The 20,275-nt window shown below is 47.7% G+C and overlaps 10 protein-coding genes and 1 non-coding gene across 11 annotated transcripts; 7 read left to right on the forward strand and 4 right to left on the reverse strand.

Annotated features, from left to right (window-relative positions):
• Positions 1-791: 791 nt before the first annotated feature.
• FPRO_10036 (uncharacterized protein) lies at positions 792-1,788 on the forward strand (the record flags this gene model as incomplete). The annotated part of the gene is made up of 2 exons (XM_031233493.1): positions 792-979; positions 1,032-1,788. The coding sequence occupies 2 exons, from the start codon at positions 792-794 to the stop codon at positions 1,786-1,788; spliced, it is 945 nt and encodes a 314-aa protein (XP_031083324.1).
• Positions 1,789-2,355: 567 nt separating this feature from the next.
• On the reverse strand, positions 2,356-2,663 carry FPRO_10037 (uncharacterized protein; the record flags this gene model as incomplete). The annotated part of the gene is made up of 2 exons (XM_031233494.1): positions 2,356-2,479; positions 2,530-2,663. 2 exons carry the CDS (start codon positions 2,661-2,663, stop codon positions 2,356-2,358), a joined length of 258 nt encoding a protein of 85 aa, XP_031083325.1.
• A 1,270-nt stretch (positions 2,664-3,933) lies between these two features.
• Positions 3,934-5,955, forward strand: FPRO_10038 (uncharacterized protein; the record flags this gene model as incomplete). The annotated part of the gene is made up of 4 exons (XM_031233496.1): positions 3,934-4,224; positions 4,277-4,708; positions 4,763-5,405; positions 5,498-5,955. 4 exons carry the CDS (start codon positions 3,934-3,936, stop codon positions 5,953-5,955), a joined length of 1,824 nt encoding a protein of 607 aa, XP_031083326.1.
• Positions 5,956-7,484: 1,529 nt separating this feature from the next.
• FPRO_10039 (uncharacterized protein) lies at positions 7,485-7,799 on the forward strand (the record flags this gene model as incomplete). The annotated part of the gene is made up of 1 exon (XM_031233497.1): positions 7,485-7,799. The coding sequence occupies one exon, from the start codon at positions 7,485-7,487 to the stop codon at positions 7,797-7,799; it is 315 nt and encodes a 104-aa protein (XP_031083327.1).
• A 386-nt stretch (positions 7,800-8,185) lies between these two features.
• tRNA lies at positions 8,186-8,257 on the reverse strand. The gene has a single exon. It is a non-coding gene; the product is annotated as a tRNA-His (tRNA).
• A 315-nt stretch (positions 8,258-8,572) lies between these two features.
• FPRO_10040 (uncharacterized protein) lies at positions 8,573-9,793 on the forward strand (the record flags this gene model as incomplete). The annotated part of the gene is made up of 3 exons (XM_031233498.1): positions 8,573-8,693; positions 8,752-8,800; positions 8,848-9,793. 3 exons carry the CDS (start codon positions 8,573-8,575, stop codon positions 9,791-9,793), a joined length of 1,116 nt encoding a protein of 371 aa, XP_031083328.1.
• A 209-nt stretch (positions 9,794-10,002) lies between these two features.
• On the forward strand, positions 10,003-10,956 carry FPRO_10041 (uncharacterized protein; the record flags this gene model as incomplete). Its single annotated transcript, XM_031233499.1, has 1 exon — positions 10,003-10,956. The coding sequence occupies one exon, from the start codon at positions 10,003-10,005 to the stop codon at positions 10,954-10,956; it is 954 nt and encodes a 317-aa protein (XP_031083329.1).
• Positions 10,957-11,927: 971 nt separating this feature from the next.
• Positions 11,928-12,599, forward strand: FPRO_10042 (uncharacterized protein; the record flags this gene model as incomplete). The annotated part of the gene is made up of 2 exons (XM_031233500.1): positions 11,928-12,270; positions 12,322-12,599. The coding sequence occupies 2 exons, from the start codon at positions 11,928-11,930 to the stop codon at positions 12,597-12,599; spliced, it is 621 nt and encodes a 206-aa protein (XP_031083330.1).
• A 370-nt stretch (positions 12,600-12,969) lies between these two features.
• On the reverse strand, positions 12,970-14,406 carry FPRO_10043 (uncharacterized protein; the record flags this gene model as incomplete). The annotated part of the gene is made up of 1 exon (XM_031233501.1): positions 12,970-14,406. One exon carries the CDS (start codon positions 14,404-14,406, stop codon positions 12,970-12,972), a length of 1,437 nt encoding a protein of 478 aa, XP_031083331.1.
• A 775-nt stretch (positions 14,407-15,181) lies between these two features.
• On the forward strand, positions 15,182-17,661 carry FPRO_10044 (uncharacterized protein; the record flags this gene model as incomplete). Its single annotated transcript, XM_031233502.1, has 7 exons — positions 15,182-15,628; positions 15,675-15,715; positions 15,763-16,068; positions 16,122-16,351; positions 16,401-16,462; positions 16,511-16,569; positions 16,680-17,661. 7 exons carry the CDS (start codon positions 15,182-15,184, stop codon positions 17,659-17,661), a joined length of 2,127 nt encoding a protein of 708 aa, XP_031083332.1.
• A 59-nt stretch (positions 17,662-17,720) lies between these two features.
• On the reverse strand, positions 17,721-19,994 carry FPRO_10045 (uncharacterized protein; the record flags this gene model as incomplete). Its single annotated transcript, XM_031233503.1, has 1 exon — positions 17,721-19,994. One exon carries the CDS (start codon positions 19,992-19,994, stop codon positions 17,721-17,723), a length of 2,274 nt encoding a protein of 757 aa, XP_031083333.1.
• Positions 19,995-20,275: the final 281 nt, after the last annotated feature.

Raw genomic sequence — 20,275 nt, forward strand, 5'->3', positions numbered from 1 at the left:
ATTTTACTGCAAGACTGAAGTCTATCATATACATCAGAGATACCCTAGTAGGGGAAGAAAAACCCAGGGCCTCGATCTTAAATGGCAAAAAGACCCAGGTAAATTAGCGTAAGTTTTGAAATCCTTTTAAAAGCTTAGGATACTTTTGCTAAGTTTATCTTGGTACTCCATGTCAAGGTACTCGTTTTCTTGCTCCCTGGGGATACCTTACAGTAAAAGTCTCTCGGCGTCATTCCCGTGAGGTGGTGTGAGCATCATTCCAGCTGCTAGGCGAAGAGCTTGGAGCTCGAGGCTGGCTGAAATTCGTTAGCTTAGGGTCCGTGAACCCAATTGAAATAGGCTGCATACCATCTCCCAAGCTTGAGAGCTTCATCTTAAAGCTTTGAGTACCTTTATCAAAAGTGATACGGATGATAGAGTTGCCTAGATATCTTGTCACATTCGTCGTTGTTGAGCGTGACGAGAAGTGAGAATGCAGCGAAACCTTCATCTTCGCAAAGCTAACATCACAGGACTACAAACTTCCTCTTCCGGAAGTCAAGGAACCTCTGAGGCACGTGATGGACTTCTGTTTTTGTTCTAATTCGTGTCTTTATGTCTGTATTCTCCTCTAGCTTTCGCCTACTCCGGCAAAGCCTCCCCAGCCGCGAGACTGTAAACGTGGAACTGACTTCTTCAGTACGTCCAAATATGCCCAGAAGCTCGACTCACGCTAGTTAAATCATACTATATATGGTACCCAGAACGTTAGGACTATGAAAGTCATAAGTACAAAGTTCTGTCACATCGTCATGTCCTTCCAAGAAACAATTGATGAACTTGAGTATTCCCACATTCAAGAGCCGAGTATCCCGGAATACGAGCAACAGATCACTCCCACTGAAAGCCCAATTATACAAACTCTCAAAGATATCCCAATGCCTGTCCAGTCAAAGATTGCGCTGAGTGCGCCAGATCGTCTGTTCTTTAGGCTGAACGAGTAAGTCAATGCTCAATGAATAAACCTGACGACCATCTAATTCAAATCTCAGACTTATGAAACCCACTAAAGACCTTGGCTCTGTTCTTACAACCTTCAACTATGGCCTCTATCTCTTGGCCTACTTCGACTCCAAAGCCTACAATCTCAAGTCCAAAGCCTTATCATTCGTCAGGCCCGAGACTGCTTTTACTGCTCTCCCTGGAGCCGCTGCAGCAGAATCATCTCCCTTTGCGAGATTGGGCTCTGTTGTTGCAAATGCCAGGTTGACCTTGAGACTATTTGGCCTGCTCCCTATTTACGTACGAATCAGGAAGTTGATTAGAGATGGCAAGAGCATGGACCCCGTACTCTACATCATATCTTTTGTCCAATGTTCCCTCTATGCGACGTTCCAGCTCCTCGAGAATATCGCTTTCCTCACGGAAAAAGGTGTCTTGATGAAATGTGGTCTGGGATGGCTCTTCAATGGCGCAGGTGGGCGGGTTGCAAACATGTACAGGGTCGCTCATAGGGCCTGGTTCTTGGGCATCATCTGCGACTTTGCTCGTCTTATGCGTGAGGCTCAGATATTCTTTACCAAGAACCACCTCGAAAAGGGCGAGATCACGCGAGAAGAAGCTGAGAAGGCAGTGCAGTGGTACTATGATTGGATCCGTCCTCTCGCATGGCTACCCATCGGGTGGCATCTGTCAGGATGGATGGGAGATAAGGCCCCGGGATTTAACTTGGGAGTTCAAGGAGCAGCGGGTGTTTTGGCTGACCTTAGAAGGACTGCTATGCTCTGGAATGCAACTCGGGAAGCCTGAAATATCTGCATTATACTGGATCCAAATGATGTCAAGATACGCCAAGTGGATGGAATTCTTAGTACAGTGATCGGAATACACCTAAAACCGTGGAAAGTGACTTCCAGATGATAGTGAGAGGCTGTGAGTAGAGATGATTGCCAGTACGTGTTCCTGAAATTCTCTTTCTCACAGCGATATGGGAGATTTGTTGAGGTTTCAAGAATTAACTCCTCTGTATGAGACGAGAGACTACTTAACACTGATCAGTCATAACGAAATGCTTCCTAAGCAGTAACAGTATATTCAACGAATGAATACCATGTCTAACAAAGGCTTCCTTTACTAAAGTTCAAAATGTATCTACTATATGATTGAGATAGAGGCGTTTAATAGGCGCTAAGTTCCGGCTGGAAGGTAAAGGTAGTGCCTGGTATCAAGGCAACTCGGCCAATACTGACTCATCTCTTTGCCACTCCATGTTCTCTGTTCTAGCCCATATCTTGGCTGCTATCTTGTGCAAGTTAATATCACACGAAGCTTGCGAGGTACGAAAGGATTAACCAACCTTGACTTATCGCTGGTCGCTTACTTGGCAAGGGCAGTCTTGATCTCGACATGCTTAACAGCTCTCATTTCCTGACCCAGGGCAGCGGCACGACCGGGAACGTCACAGTCCGAGCCTTGACCCTTGCAGCACCTGTCAAATCCACTGAGATGCTCAGAGATAGAACTAGCTTTGCAGTCATTACCAGAGTATACACCATGGTAATGTTACAACACTTGTGAGTTGCGCCGTTGTTGAGGTTGCCCTTAGTTCCATAGCACTTGCATGCTTCTCCAGTGGAGAAGAGCAAGGCGGTGATGTTGAGAATAACAAACTTGGAGAGTTGCATGTTGGCCGAGGAGAAGTAGAGGAGAGTAAAAGATCTGATGAAAGGATTCTGAGGCCAGAAGATGATTGTTGATCTCGAGAGTGCTGAGATAGAGGTTCAAAGGGGGCTTCATACTCTTGTCTGCACCGCTTCTTGTTTACCGACTTGGTCATAGTGTTGTCCACTGGCCTGAATACGGCCAGTTGGCTTTGATGGTATCAACAGACCGACACAACATTGTTGGTTCAGTGACTTATTGTCTGTTGGTTGTCGTTATAAGTGCGCAGATTTACTGCTACAAGGGCCCATGGGTCGTCGGGACTAGTGAACCGATGAACCCGGATTTATGTCTTGTTATGTTTTATGTTATTCGAAAAGTCTATAAGCTATTTAACGACGTCTAACATGCAATACACCCCATAGTTCATCCCTATTCAGTGATACCGCACCTTGTTCTTTCAAAACCGGTCGCAAAAAGAAACGGTTTTTCATACAAAAAGATGGTCTCTCGACGTTGCAACGTTCTGTAGTTCTCAAGGAGCAACCGCTGGGCTGAAGCCTGGCTTCAGGGTTAAGCTTTAGCCTAAAGGTCAGGCTTCGCAACCGAGGCCTTCAAAACCCTGTAGATTTGGATCAGTGGAAGCCAAGTGTCCGTGCCACGATGCACATTCCAGTCCGGTTATTTCGGCAATAGAAAAATATGATTAAAATGAGAGGCAAAAAGAAGCTTGACTGGGACCTTGAAGCCATGCTCCAGTCGGACCAGCGCGGGCTGATAGCCCAAGCGAAAGCCCCTGCACAACAGGCGGATCTGATTGGATTTCCCAATACGGCCGGCCCGTACCTTAGAGGAAGGTATTCAAGCTTTGATCAGACCATGTCTTAATTGCAGGGTACAGCCAACACAGTTTAGCCCACATCAGAGACCCCTTTGGCGCTGCTAACTTGCTATCACTGCAGAGGAGTGGAGGCTAACAAGAAGCGAGTGAAGCACTCAACCAACACAACTCGGTACTTTTGAGGACTACAAGTTTCAGACATTTGACAGAACCAACAGCGTCCGCGACGCGAGCTTCTGACCACCGTAATTGGATGCTCACGGCATTTAGTTGCCTTGAGCGGAATGCACGTCCATCATGACTTCTCTTTACTGCTCAACCTGTTCTACAGCCAACGCTGGTTCTCTGAGCCATTTTGCAAACTCTTTGATACAAATCCGTGATGCCATTTGGCTCATCTGCGTATGTACGGAGACAACTTGCTAGGTTTCCTCTCGAATCCCTTGTCAACGATGATCAGCCCACGAGACCTTCACAATGACATTGCGTTGGCTTTGCTTCTCGCAGTAGCAACAAGCTACCTCTCCCGCCGAGAGGACGAGCTTTTGTCGGAGATTATCTGTTGGGCATGCTTACCGATGATATTTGGAGCCAATACCTTTGTAGAACAAGCCCGTGCAGATCTACCCACAAGGCGTGAGACTCGGCATACTCTCCCCTCACCATTATCGCTGTGGGTTGTTGCCGGTTGTCTTTCCATCGCATCCGGATGTCGAGCTGAGGCGGACAGTTCCAAGCTCTTGGTATGTTCAATGTCAGGCTCTGAAGGAAGCTGATGGTAACAGAAATTCGTAGCCTATTTTGACCCCCTTGCTGCTTTGGACAGATGGAGGCCTCGATCGAAACGCTCAGGGGCGCGATTCCGCGGACACTTCAAAGTTAGCCCCCTTATCCAGTAAGCTCTGGACAGCATCACTCGCTGCAGCTCTTTTGACCTTCGTTCTGATCGACTGGAATTACTCTGGACTTGTGCCTTCTGGCGTTGCGACTGGCGCCTCTTTCATCGCCTATGTTTCGTTTGAATCAAGACAAAGGGGCGGTCACTTCTTACCTCACCTGAATCCCTTCGGAGAACATGTATACTCTCTTGCACCAAGAGTGGCAGGAGTCCTTTTAGTTGGTAGTCTTGCCAGAGTATACGTCTTTGGTCTTCCACGATCTAGTTCCCTGTACGCTTTGTTTCTGGGACTGGTCAAGGCACTTTCCTGGCGATGTGCTGCCAGAGCTGTACGTAACCATTTCCCCTCCATTCATATATGCGCTTCTAACTTCCAAGTCAAGACTCGTCACACGTCATGGACTCTTCCGACTATGATGACCACATTTGGTCTTCTAGCAACGCGCAATCCGTTCGAATTCACATTTGAGAGTCATGCATTGTTGAATCCTGTATCTGCCCTGCTGTGCCTCGGCCAGATTGCCGGTTTCGTCCCCAGACACAAACGCCCAATGCGATTCTTGTATTCTTGCATCATGCTGCCGATTATACCCTATGTAGCCAGTATTATGGCGATTTATCACGCGCGAACCGACGCTGCTACCTTCACCGCGGACACGCCACATCCAGTCATGGCCCTGTACAATAAAGCACAGAAAGAGTTCGAGAACCTATCTACGAGGCAATCCACAACCTTCGAAGCCGCGTCGCATAACTATCAGCATAAATACGGCATGGAGCGGCCGCCAGGTTTTAAGGAATGGTACGACGCTGCGCGTTCCAATGGCTCACCATTGATCGATGATTTCGACTCCTTGTATCATACAATATCGCCGCTCTGGAGGCTGAGCGGCAGCCAGGTTCTCGATGCCATGAATCGAGCGAAAAACCTTCCTGGAAGCGATTTGTGGCTTTGCACATTCTCGGGGACATCGTCGACAACACAATGTAGTCACTCCTATCGTACCTTTGACAGGCATTTCTCGCGTATGTTCAACAACATTTTGGCCAACTTCACGAAGCTACCTGATGTGACGTTTCTTTTCAATCATATCGATGAACCTCGTGTCATTTCACAGCCTTCCCCCGAAGCATCTCCCCCCACGATCGAAGGATAACTGTGGGGGATCGCAGCCGAAAACCTGTATGGGACTTGCTGGCCAAGAACTGTGGCCTTCAAGAAAGAGAAGTAGAAGACCAAGACAGCATCAATACCTTTGGCCTACCATTCGTGACCAACATCTCTTCGGCCCAAGATCTCTGTCAACACCCAGAGTACAGCGCCTCACATGGTTTCATGATGAGCCCCGTCTCATTTCGCCCAATCTATGGCCTTGTTCCTATCTTCTCAACCGGCAAACTTTCCACGATGAGTGACATTCTCATTCCGAGCCCAGCATATACCGAGCAAGAGTTCATTTACGACGAGTCAAAAGATGTTGAATGGGACCGAAAAAGAGACAGCCTCTACTGGGCTGGCTCGACTACTGGGGGTTTTGCGCTTGATACCCACTGGCAGCTCTTCCATCGACAATGATTTGTTGAGCTCACGCAGAATTTGAGAACGAACAAATTTTACAACTACATACGAACGAAGGGTGGTGTCGTGCAGAAAGTCAAATCTTCCTTTCTGAATGGAAGACTGTTTGATGTCACCTTCACCCGCATCTTCCAATGCCAGAGAAAAGCCTGCAGGGACCAAGATGCCTATTTCGACACCAAATCCTGGGTAGGTAAAGATGAAGCCCTCAAGTCAACGCTTGCGTTTGATATCGACGGCAACGGTATCCGCGGCCGTTATTACAAGCTACTCGATTCCATGTCGGTGCCAATAAAGCAGACATTATTTCAAGAATGGCACGACGATCGACTAATACCTTGGCTGCACTATGTACCTGTTAGTCAAAGTATGGAAGAGCTCTCGGAGCTAGTCTTTTATCTCACCTCAACTGCATCTGGAAAAGAGGTCGCGAAGCAGATCGCAGAGAAAGGGCGACAATGGCATACCAGAGCGTTGCGTGAAGGCGACATGGGTCTGTATGTTTACCTACTTTTGTTGGAGATGGCAAGGCTTCAAGATCCTCAACGCAAAGCAAACGTTCCTTAGGAATAATGAATATGGGGGAATTCTGGATTCGTGAAGTATTTTAGGCGAATTTCATCAAATGAACTATCTACCCCTCTGCGCATGGCACTCTTTGGCGTGGTATATAACGCGTTGTATTGCACTCAACCCCTCAACTGCTCAGCCTTGGAAACCTTATGATCGCAGGATAACGCGACACCAAACTCAATCACCGACCGTGAGACCTGTCTCTTTAGGGCCATGTCAACTTTGGTTCCCACGGTACCACAATAAATCCAGAAAAAGGATCGGCTATACAGGAATGGCCTAAGTGCATTTAGACGTATTGCGTGTATTCATGATGTATCTCCGTCCCTCTCCCCCCACTCATGTCCATAAGGCTAACAGATAGGCTTATATTCTCGAACCATATCCTTGATCGATTAGTGGCCATGTGGCTGAACTCTAGACTGCCACTACCAATGCTTTGTGTTCAAACGAATTGTGGCTCGTTCAACGAAGCTTCAATTCGCTGAAAACTTATTGCTGAGTATCACCGAATCTCCAACTCAGTCACCAGGATATCTAGCTTTTCAGCCAAAGGCAAGATTCTCAGCAACAGTAAAGGCAAAGAGTATGGAGGCTGAAGCCTTTTTCAACCTCATCACAGTCAGTACAAATACAGGGCGCCATAAATCTTGGATAATGACTCATCGTGAAGCCCTAGTGGTCTGATTGCGCGACTTCACTGGTCATCAAGTTCGAATGCGTTACTCAGATCTTATGTATAAAGAGGCCCTTTGCCTTGACTCTATTCAGGACAGCGCGTAGTGCAAGCATAAGCTGTTACGTCTGTCAACTCAACGCAACATTCCCATAAACCCAGTTCAGGCAGTAGGCCAGCTATCCACACAATTGTCACTCAGAGTTCATCACCCAGAGCATCGCCCTTCTATCCACATACCTCACCCCCAAGCCCAGCCCTCTTTTCTTGACCAACGATGAAGCTCTCCCCGCTTGCCATCTTGGTGTTCGCGGGTCTCCTCTCTTCAGGAGAAGCATGCCCTCCCTCCCCTCCAGGAGACGCTTTCACATGCTACAGAAGAGGAGTGCGCAACATCCCAAGGACCCGAGAATGCTGCAGGAAGACTCAAGGCGAATATTATGAATCCGGAGGGAGATGCCACTATGCCCCTGACTATAAGGAATTAGTCTCGACGGACAAGATTATCACTGCTGAGGAATGCTGCGACGCCAAGTATTCCGCCATTTCTGGGAAGCATAATGCTACGGCTAAGAATGTTACTGCTTATTAAATCGTAAGTCTTGTCGAGATCGAGGTTACAGCGGGTTGACTTGTTGCTATATGCTCTGCTTACTGACCATCCTTTCCAGGAGTCTTTTACGATGGTGAGATTTAATTGGTAGTATACATTAGGGAATGGGATATTGTGAAGGAGAGTCAGGGTCCGTCTATCATGATAAGAAGTCTCTTCAGCCTGAGAGCCACAGAGTAAGATTTAATTCTATAGGACTCAAAGATTATAAGGTTATAATGTGACACTTTAGCATTGCCTTGCAGGTGTATCAAGCTCAGCGATTCCTTCCTTATGTAAATAAGACCGTACTATTCCCAAAAATAGAATAAGAGCATGATGTGACCAAATCCTGTATAATGCATCTTTCTCAACGTCTGTTATCACGGCTACGCCGGGAATCGAACCCAGAATCTTCCGATCCACTCTCGGACGCCTTGCCATTGGGCCACGCAACCTGCATTTCACTTCTCACAAGCGAAAATTAGACTCGAGTGCTCCCCGAATGGCGACGTAGCCAATGAGTGCCGACCCTTCCGAAGGATTCAAAATCTGGCCCCTTTCTGTGTGAGATATTGCGAAATGACATTGGGTGGTTCGTGTGACAAGGAGGGTAAGCAGCGGGGTTGCATGCGTAGTGCTTATTGTGTGACCTTTCGCATCAGCCATGCCCGGGTCCAGAGGTGTTGGAATAAGTATAAAGAGAGATAATGCCCCGTCTTTCATTCTGGAAGGTTTGAATTGAGTGACATCAATCGATATTGTGATTAAGTATGGCTTCAAATCAGAACCCTGTTCGCATTGCTATGCGCGATAAGCACTACAATGAACGCTCCGAGATTCAGAATGCAGCTATGAAAGCTGGCCTTGACTTGATCCCCGGCTTTTCAGACAGTAAGCAATATGCTGACCGTCTTTTCATATTGGCCAAGACAATGCTGACTTCTGGTAGGAGACAATCTGGTAGTCGTTGACTATGGGACCGCTCAGGGCGCCAACTCGTATGCCTGAAGCCCTAACTTTACATTTCCCTGCTGACACTCTCAAGCATCGAACCTGTAAAGAAGGCCATCTCCACGTTGCCGGATGGCGCTATCGCTTCTCTCATCTTCGAAGATACCCCGTTCAACGACTTTGGAACCTTGGCAAAGACTGTCTCAGACAACTTTACCAACCAAGACAGCAAGATCCAGATCGTGCCAAGTCTTGTTCCCCTGGGATTCTATCAGCAGGTCGTCCCAACAGCACAAGTTGACATTGGCTTCTCCTGGTCATCATTCAATTACCTAGAGAACATTCCTTCTGTTAGTCTCGACGCAACAGCATCGCCAGCTGAATTCACAGTTGCTCGTCACAAAGCACTCGCCGCAGCAGGGCATACAGACCTGATAAAGCTACTGAAGCTTAGGGCAAAGGAGACTCGGAGCGGTGGGTATTTAATTGCGGCTATTGGAGGGCAAGCGCCTGAGGGAGAGAGTACGCCTTCGAAGCCGGGATCGCAAGTCCTTCAAGCTGGATTGATGAGAATGGTCGGCGAGGGGACGCTGTCATTGCCTGAGCTGATGCAGATGGCTCTTTTCCCAAGTCATGAGCGTACTCCCAAAGAAGTTGAGGCCGCTTTGAAAGATGAGGATGTCGCACCGCTATGGGAGGTGAAGTCAATGGAACCGAAGCTGATCGTGCAGCCAGCCTGGCAGGTTTACCAGGACAAGATCAAGGTCGACGAAAGCAAGAAAGACGAAGCTCTAAAAGAATATGCTCGAGTTGCAATTAGTAACGTGGTCTCAGCTTCAGGGTGGTTCTGGGTTGACGTGCTGAAGAAGTCACGAGGGCAAGATTGGGATGGAGGCGAAGCATTTCTTGAAGAATTCATCAACATCACGGTTGAGGAATTTGTTACAAAGTTTGCGGACTTCAAGTTGGAGATATGGTATAATTACATCAAGCTTAAGAGGACCGATAAGAAGCCTAGAACTGTTTCGGTTGTAGGGTAGTATTTAGTGAGAAACTCCATGGAGTTCTCGGAGTGGATGGCATCACGTCATATTGAGCACGTCGATTAGTCAGATTCACCTCCACGGATTTCGATAACATCTAAATAAAACACGACTTATAACTCCTCACTTCAAAGCAGCATTGTAATTATTCCAACACCATCAACTCGATATATCGTCACAAGAAAGAAAAAAATACGAGGCATAACATGACGCAAATCGGAATCTTCCCCGCTTCTGGAGCCCTTGGCACCAGCGCGTACACCCACCTTCTCTCCCAAGTCCCAAACGACAAAGTCACGCTCATCAACCGATATCCCGAAAAGGTTCCCAAGAAATACGTGGAAAATGGAACTACTGTTCGTCAAGCTTCTTACGAGTCTAGCGCCGAAGAGCTCGAGGCTGTTTTTGCAGGGGTCGATGTCCTCTTCTTGATCTCGTATCCTAGCCACGTTCACGAGTATAGAACTAAGGTGCATACTAAAGCACTTGATGCGGCGGTTAAAGCTGGAGTAAAGCATATTTTCTACTCGTCGCTTGGGTTTGCGTCGATTGGTGAGAGTAGTACCAAGGCTGAAGTCATGGGCGCTCATCTCGACAGTGAGACGCATCTGCGAAAGATCGAGAGTGCTAAGGAGGGATTTACGTGGACGAGCATTCGCGAGGGTCTTTACAGCGAGTCATTCCCCATCTACACTTCATTCCTTGACCTTAAGAACCCACCGGCCAAAGTTCTCATTCCACATGATGGGAGTGGACCTGGTGTCAGCTGGGTCAAGAGAGATGAACTCGGAGAAGCGACCGCACGTCTCATCGCCTCATACGCGAAATCACCGTTATCATTTAAATACACCAACCAAATCGTCACTTTAACCGGTCCCAAATCCTGGACATTAGCAGAGACCGTCGAAGTCCTATCGCGCGCCGCAGGAACTGATTTCAAAATCCAAGAAATAAGCGTGGACGAGTATATCAACCTCCCTCAGATAAAACAATACTTTGGCATCGAGGAGAAGGCGAGGACGTGGGCTACAGCATGGGACGCCATCCGCGCTGGAGAAACAGCTGGAGTGACGAACACGATGAGAGAGGTTCTGGGAAGGGAGCCAGAGGATTTCGAAAAGACTATTGGGGAATTGGTCGAGAATCAGCGGTCAGGATAGATTGTCGGTGTTTGTTGAGGTGAGGAAATACGAAGGCTGGGCTTTGGTGGAACGAAGGGTAGATAGAATGAATGCAAGACTGTTTCTATTTTTAAACTGTGGATCGGCTGGCGCTGTGTGACGTGGTCGAGAATTAGATCAGCGCCTCATTTGCATTAGAGTTTAGCGATGAAATGAATTCATGCGACGCTGTTACCGTCCGCGAAATGCATTCTAGAACAGCCATAGAAACTACACAAACATTCCAGCTGACTTACCCAGCTTGACGAGCAATGCCATGACGGTTGGTAGGCAAATGATCCTTCATCCGCTTCGCTTCCGTTCCGTTAGCCGTAGCTAGTGGATCTCGCATAGATCTCGGCCTACGTCAGTGGGTATTAATAGCCCACAGCAGCATCTGGTTTGTTCTGCTATTCCAACCTGATGCAGGGATATTCTGCTGGTACGTTACTGGCGATCCTCGGCACATATGCCGCTCTTTACGAGATGGAAACCCATCATGTGTTCTCGATCTCGTATCGGGGAGGCAGTGAAGTGGCGATGTTTTTTTTCCAGCTAGCCTCAGACCGCAAAAAGAGGTGCCAAAAATAATCAGCCTAAGGGTCACTAGGTTTAACTAAAGCTTTTTGTCAAGTAGAATTGAAGCCTAACTTCTCTGGCGGAAGAATTTCTATGTGAAACAGCCCGAAAGACCCGAGGACAGTTTGTAATTGGATGTAACGGTAGGTGACATTAAAGGGCCAAGTTTACGACAGGGGATATCCCCATTCAATGAAATGATGTCAATAACTGCCGTTGCACTCCTCATTCGTCAAAAGATCAACTGAAGATCCCTTGGGACCTCGTATTCACATTTATATAAGTCCTCACCCCGATCACTTTTACCTACATTATCACACCAACACATTCAAGTTAAACAACAACGCAAAACATCACAACACAAAACATCACAACACAAAACATCAATCAAAATGCAGTTCAAGACTCTCTTCGCCGCCTCTCTCCTCGGCCTCGCCGCCGCCGCTCCTACTGAGGAATGCGCAAGCACAAAGACCGCCCCCGCCAAGTCCGGCAACTCTCCCGCCCCCAAGACCTTCGGCCTCGTCGCCCTGCGCTCCGGCAGCCCTATCCACTTCACGCACTTCAGCGCTTCTGAGAACGGCTTCTTGCTTGGTCTTCCAGCGGATAAGCAGAACGCTACCTGCTCTGGCAAGTCTGACGGATCAGCTGTCTTCCGCCTGAGCGAGGGTGAACTGTACCTCTACAACACTGGCAAAAAGCAGCAGCGCGCTTATACCGATCGCTCCGGAATGGGTAAGTCATAAACTCACGCTCATCAATTAAATTGTTGCTAATATCGTGTAGGCCAAGGTGTTCTTCAATATTCTACCGTTACCAAGAACCCGCTTCCCGAGGCGTTCGAGACCAAGGGCTGGAAGATCGACAAGTCTGGTAACCTTAACTTTGCCGATGCTAGCGGCTTCACTGCATGCCCCAACGGCCCTGATGGTTCTTGGGCCGTTTGGGTGGCTACCGGTAACTCTCGTCCTGGATACAGCGATAAGGAGTGTCTCGGATTTAACGCACGCGTTTCTGAGATTGAGCACGCTACTAGCTGCTTTTACTCCGAGTACTCTGGTTAAACCGACATTTGGATGATTATATGTATATAGACTTAGAGCGTATGCCTTTCTTGTAAACTGAGATTGTATTTATTCCTTAAACTGCATCGGAGAACTGCATTCATATAAATGCCAAAATACTTGATCCTAAAAGTCACCTCAAATCACGAACAGTCCAAAGTCTGCCGAGGGATAGCTAAAGAGTGGACTTGTTATCCGATGGGACAACATCGTCTGTGATAGTTTAGTTTGGATATTTAAAGTTGGAGTCAGCGACCAATGGGACAATGGATTGCACGGACGAGGTCTCGATTACTTGAGAGTGCAAGGAAAGGTTCTTTTATCAATATCTACTATTTTCAGCATCCTATAAGGATTAACCCCAATTTGTTCAGCTCAATTGAGACCAATATGCTACATCTTGAAGAATCTGATATTCCAGTGTCAAAGGCAACCTATCCATGCAAGTCGTGTAACGGAACGAAAGCTCCCAGTCGTGAAGAAGATAGCTCACCGTGTGCCTCTTGAAAATTTCCATCATCAACAACCATCGTTCTCCGCAGCCTGTACCGCAACTAGGATCGGAGCACCACAAGACATTTTGGGTACCCTTGTTGAGAATAGGGTGCTCATCAGCGTCGAAAGTGAGATTTGAGAGCCAGCTCATGGAGTCTGGGCCATTATAACACATCGGTATCCAAACGTAAAATATAACACAATCGTCGTCGAAAAACCAGAAGTATCGTGCGCCACACTGATGACAATGATGACAACCGTAGCTCCAGTCAGGGCATTCATAGTGAAACTGGCCGTTGTGCAGACCTGGAGAACAACGATTTTTGTCTAGGGTTATACAAGATGCGATAGATTCGAGTTGACCGGATGCATGTAGACACAGTCCATCTCCGTTCATATCCTGAAGTTGTTTGAATAAACGCGACTTCAATTTGCTCATGTCGAGATCTTGTTGACGATGAATCTTTATCATCGGAAAAGATCTGAAGTATGTGCTACACATACCTGCGATATAAGTGGAATATCTCATAAATGGTTCACGAATGTAGCGGCTTGTTGAATTGCCGTTTATATCGTAGACTGAAATATGATCAGGATGTCCGCATGTGATTGACTCATCTTCTCGCTTCACCATCTTTGCAAAGGGCATCAACTTTGACTTTGCCGAGATTTTGAGATGTTTGCAAACTGCAAAGTGACCAAGTAGCCCGACGCAGCGATTTTCTGTTCGCTGACCTTGAGGAAATAAAAGTCCTGGATGGTGTTTCTTGCATCCAGTGCATAGAACTGGTTTCCAGAGAGCCTTAAGCTTTTCTTCAAGCTCGCCAGAGTCGAAGAGCTTGCCGCAAGGATCGCACAGGGATCTGCGGCGGAGCAGCCTTTTGACAATATATAGCTCGTCAAATCCAGCCTTCGTGATACAGTGCGCTTCCTCATTGCTTCGCAGCATTTCTAGTCGAAAGTATTTGAATTCAAAGCCGCCTAGCAGATGACGAAAGATGCCACAGGTTTGGTGGACCATGTAAAGAGAACTGTACGGCAAATGGATCATGATTTGAACTAGTAATTCTCGTGGAAGGTGTAGCAGTACTGAGGTCTGCGCTGGGGAACGTTGAGACGCCAGAGCTCCAAGGGATGTCGTTGTCTCTCCATGCTCTTGTCCGGACGAAGCCAGTAGACAAGTGCTTGATTCGTTGTTGTCAAAATGAGCGACAGGGGACATGTCAGTCATTGGTCGAAAACGATATAGCTGTCGCAGAGCCCATGGCAGCGAGTGATGATGCTGTAGCCTGAAACATCTTATCTCGGGCATTTTCGTGATGTTTAGCGAGGGATAAAATATAAGGTGAAAAAGAGGATGAGGGAGATGCTGCAACTAGCCTCACTTATAAAGCTACTGGGTGAGCTCTGTTGACTGATAGTTAAAGCTTATAATATCTCAACGAGACATATAAAGCCAACACACTGAAAAATACAAATTAACTTCAGCCTTGGGAAGGCAATATGCGCAAAGCCTCAACAAACATAAGTCGCATAATATTTTAACTGTGAGCTGTTTTCCTTGCACCTTTGACGTAAAGTATGTATGCCGACATAAATTTTATAAAACGTCTAAATACCCTAGAATTTATTGACCTAGAAGGCAACACTCTGGTATCCCAGGAATGAGCGAATGAAGCTTGCTCATATAGTGCATTGTTGAGATTGCAATAAGGCTGCTGGAACCCGTGGATAAAGAATAGAGCCCTCAGGGGGGGAAGAAAACATTAGACCTTGAGATAGGGTGTGAAATAAATTCAGTAAAAGTTGTCCTAAGTTTAGGCTAAGTTTATGCTAGGTTACCTAAGTCTTTTTGTCATTTAGGATCAATATCTTGAGTTTTCTTTCCTCCCCTAGAGAGCCTAGAGTAAACGAAGCTATTCCCAATATGTGTAGCACAATGGGTAAAATCGGATCATGGGAACGTTTCAAGCCCCACCATTACACGTGATGTTTTGCTCTTATCTGATCAAAGTTTTAGATCTGATAAAGTGCTCAACTTAAACCCCTGCTTTTCTTCACTTTTGATCAGCCCCAACGGTGGCGCCATGAAATTCGCAGCTTCTTTGGGCGCGCTGCTCATCAACCTCTCACTGTGGACGCTGTCCCTTGCAGCCGAGGACAGATCTCCTGAGCGCGTATGCTACGACGCGTGTTTCGCGTGCCTAAAGCCCGTGCATTTCGACGACGTGCTCCGGAACCAAACGGGTTTTACCAAGACTTGCTACAGTCCCAAAGCGATACTATCGCTGTATCTATGTATTGATGTGTATTGCACGCCTGGAGCGGTAGAGGTAGGGCTGGGGTCGTACAATGAGACATGTCGGGAGAAGGCGCACATTGTTTTACCGCCGTTTGACGTCATTTCGAATTATACAGCCGAGGATGTCGAGGGGGTGAGAAGATTTGAGCAGAATGAGACGGATGAGGGGGTTTTGTTTAGAGAGGTCGTCGTGCCTTCTGAGCACTGGTTTGGGATCTGGTGGGATACTTTGGTAGGTAACTCGAGAGTGAATTCGGACAAGACTGATTGTGATGCAGGACTCTGTGGCGTATACGTACACTTACCATGATGTCTACGGGTAGGGAAGCCCTCGGGTATGTCAGTCGGAGTGCTAAATCTTAGTAGGCGCGCTATGATCACCTTCTGGATAGTCGTAGTAGCCATCGGCGTCTTGAACCATGCCATCCGCCACATCGCCAATTCGCAAATGATTCGCAGCTATTCTTCAAGACCAGGCGGAAGATTATGGAACTCTTACAATTGGGTACTTAATCGCATAACTGTCCCAGCTTTCATGGGAGATCGATGCGCGCAGAAAGTCGGCTGGGGAACAGTACCTCCTCAAATACAGTCTTGGACTCTTTTTGCTTTCCTCCTTCTCAACGTCGCATTGAGCATACTTGGATACAGGATCGTACCAGTAAATATGTAGTAAGTACCAACCATGCTTGGGTATCAATGGCCCGGGACTCAAATTGCTACAGCTTTCCATCGACAGCGAAACAGCTCCTTCGTTATGTCTCAGACCGCACGGGTATTATCTCATGGGCCAACTTTCCAGTTATCTGGTTATTTGGCATGAGAAATAATCTCCTTATGTGGCTAACTGGTTGGGATTTTGGAACATATAACAACTTTCACCGCTGGGTTGCGCGAATTGCAACCCTCCAAGCCGTCGTCCACTCTATTGGGTATACTTGGTTGATCGTCTTAGGTTCGTCAATACCGTGACTTGGACTACTGGCATGCTGACTATCTACCAGAGGGCGGCTGGGAGTATTATCTATTCTGGTGGAACTACATGTTCTGGTGGGTTGGCGAAGTGGTATGTTATCTCCCATGTCCTCACAGCAATCTTATCTGACATGCGCAGGCAACTATCGTCATGTCTCTTCTCGTTGGAGCATCATTCTACTGGATCCGGCGTCAGCAGTACGAACTATTCTTGGTCGTGCACATCATCATGTCAATCATCCTTCTCATCACAATGCTTGCGTAAGTCTAGCCCTTCCTATCTCTACCAGTCTTGTCTAACAAGCCAGCCACGTCTCCATCTTCCAAGGTGAATACGACGTATTCTTCTGGGTCCCCTGCTTCATCTGGGTAGGCGACCGCGTCATCCGTGCTCTACGCATCGCGTCCTTCAACCCAAAGCTCTGGGACACCTGGGCTACATCCATTTACCATCCATCCTCCAACATTGTTAGACTTGTCGTTCCGTGGTCAAGCAGCTTGTACAAGCCAGCACCGGGAACATTCTACTACATCCATGTTCTCAACGGACCTCGTTGCTGGGAAAGTCACCCCTTTACCGTGGCAATGGTCACAGATGAAGGGCAGCGTGGTTCAAAGCTACTTGGCGAACAAGTTCCCCTGCTCGATGGCACTGTTGCTGAGCAAAGCTCGGATCCCGTTGACTCACAAGATATACTCAGCGACTCTCGCACAATGACATTCCTAATCCGTCCCTACGACGGCTTCACCTCCAGACTCCGCGACGCAGCATCAGCAGTCTGGCCTAAAAACGTCCCTCAGCGCGTCCTTGTCGACGGTCCGTACGGACACACTCGTCCCCTCCATCTCTTCGACAACGTAACTTTCATCGTCGGAGGCAGCGGCATCGTCGTTCCCCTATCATATCTCCAACGCCTCACCGGCCCAACGGCCCCTCGGTCCGTGAAAATCCACTGGGCCGTTCGCGAACCCGCCTTCGCGCTCGAAGTTCTACAAACCGACATCGCTGACGCTTTGGGGAGCACGAACCTCAGTTTTGAGATACATCTTACGACACATACGCCCCAAGATGAACTGAGTGAGTGGCCGTCACAGGTTACCTTGCGAAGAGGAAGGATAGATGCTTCGGATGTGGTGAGGAGGAGGAGTGAAGAGGCGATGGGAGAGAGTCTCGCGATTATTGCTTGTGGACCGGCGCAGATGGCGGATGATGCGAGAAAGACAGTTGCCGATTTGTTACGAAATGGAGTTATGAGGGTAGAGTACTTTGAGGAGAGCTTTCAGTGGTGATAGAATACACTCGAGCGTTAGACTTTATATAGATATGTTCATGATACTCATTATGGCCGTCAGTAAATCGTGATATCTACAAGTTCATACTCGTTGGCGGCTACCTCGCCGTACATAATACCATGAGTATAACACTCCCCTATAAGCTTCCAACCGCTGTTGTACTCTCTGATGATAAGTGGCGTGTCACAGCCCCTCAAGAGGACAACTCTATCTTTAACTTCAGCTGCACATGTCCCCAATCCCACCCTGCCATCCTTTGTCCCAAACAGTCTCCTCCATGCCATCGCATTAATCGCCCACGACAAAGCCTCCCGCTGCGACTCAGTCGAATTATAGTAATTATCACCAATAGTCATCCTCAATCTGGTAAGCCATTTGTTGTGCCCAAATATCAACTGCTCCAATGTGTAGCCGCATAGACGGAGATGCTGATTTCGTGCCATAAAGTCATGCAATCCGAACCCGTATGTGTACACGCCAGCAACGCCTCTCTGCCATAGTTTGTGATCAAGAAGCCAAGAGTAGGTCTCTGGTGCACGAGCTGTCTCTTCTGCAATTGTATCAGCCACTATGGTTCGCCAGAGTGCCTCCCGTGTAGCTTCTATATCTCCGTAGATGCTGCAGTTCGAGGCAAAAGTGTTGTCGGGATAGCGCCCATCACATTCATCCACGTGAAATGCGCTCAGTGAAGTGATGGTATCTATAACGATGCCTTTCAAAATGAGAGCCATATTTGAAATAGCGGGCCTTGAAATCGTCAAACCAAGGTTTCCGTCCGCATGGTAGATTCCTCGAAGCTGTGCGGTTGGCGCCGTTGAACAGGACCAGCATATTGCCCAAGAGGGAAGACTATGCTCGCAAGGCGTCCCGACAGGAGTCTTGCCCTGTAGTCTCGTAGCAGTATCAAGCATGGATAGTAAAACCGGTGCGAGGGAGCGATTTCGTACAGATGGAGGCAGACTGTCTGAGGTTCTCTTGAACGGAACATACCCGCCATGACCAGAAGCTAGGCGTAGAATGTTCAAGTCACCTTTCGACAAGAGCTCCCCCGTGAAATTGGTATAAATGGCTGATAGTGAGAGTTTGTAGTCAGGCTCGATGTGAACCCTATCGGCGATGGCTTTGATACCAAGAATACCATAAACCCTGTCCTTCTCTTCCGTAACAAGACAATCACGTGCAATATTCAGTGCTCGCATAAGCTCTTCCCATTCAGTTGATAGAGGCACAAGTCTTTGGTTGTTTTGGATCTTCGTCATGGTCTGGTGAATCTTCCACATTCGTTCTGGCGCACAAGTTCTTTCATGGAGAAGTCTGTCTCGTGCAAACTCAAACGACCATGCTGGCAAAATCCGTGGTTGCACAGTTTCGAGAATCTCACGCCCGAATCTTGACTCGTCGTCGGCTATTATACCGACGGCTTTGTAGAGATCATTCCACGAGATACATGCATTGCCGCAAAGCACAGGACTATTCAAGTTGCCCATTGCAACTTCTTGGACAATCCACATTCGACGCCAGTATGGCCTTGTAAAGAAGTGAAACAGGGCTCTGTAAACATCCTTCTTCATTGAACTTTTGTATCGGGGCCATATGATAACGAGAGGGCGCAAGTCAACCGAGAATTCTTCGGAGTAAAAACTCTCCATCCGCGTCGATTGCTCTGACTCACGTGCTAACCAGTACAGCCCAGATATAGCCAGTGAGCTATCATGCTCTTCTGGACCGAGCCATATGACTACCTGCCACGCTGACTGGTAAATATCACGCATTCGAGTGACTTGCTGGCTGCGTTCATCTAGGTCGGCCTGGTTAATACAAATTGCATCGATCCAGACTTTGAATCCTTGTCTGACTCTGGTACTGCGACTCAGTTGCGTCAGAGCAAAGTACAAGTTTGGTCCAACTTCAAAAGCAACGCCATCGACAGTGATGAGATACGGAGGCTCTCTTTCTTTTCTCTTTGGGTATCCCCATAAATATGACAAAGCGATAAAATCGCCCCATTTGTATCGCCACGGCAGATCATTTTCAGCAACGAGTATTTCCCCAGTCGTAGGGCGTGTGCTGCTTTCGCTTGCATGAGGATCTCTGCCATTCTTGAAGAGGGCATCGGTGTCGGGTGTTACAGATAGCTCAGGCCACGTTCTTCCAGCACCTTTGAACTGTTGAGAGGTAAAGCCTTGTCCTGTCGCTGGCAAAGAAACATGTTCAAGTGAGCATATTATTGGATGGCGCTTGGCGGTGCTGGTTGTGTCTTTAGCGGGCTGGATCTTGAGAACGCGGATCTCGTCACTATGTAAGCGGAAATACAAGAAAGGCGATGCCATTCCGGATCATTATAATGAAGAGATGACATGTGAAAATATGAGCATCCAGGTCTTCTTCTCCATGATGTTGTCTGCATGTCAGGCCTCGGCGCTTAAAATGGAGTCGGAATAGCGAATCGGAAAGACGCCGTGGATCCCTGTCAGATTGACGGTAGATCAGTAGATACCACACATCAGCCTTTCAGTCAATCATGTCTTATATTCCATAGCTTGGAAAGACGTGTTGATGTGAGGGATACGGTTAAGATTCTTCCGATTTAAGCTAGGTATAGACAATCTAG

Source organism: Fusarium proliferatum (assembly GCF_900067095.1).
Source record: "Fusarium proliferatum ET1 genome assembly, contig: FPRO_scaffold006, whole genome shotgun sequence".
Classification (NCBI taxonomy): Eukaryota; Fungi; Ascomycota; class Sordariomycetes; order Hypocreales; family Nectriaceae; genus Fusarium; species Fusarium proliferatum.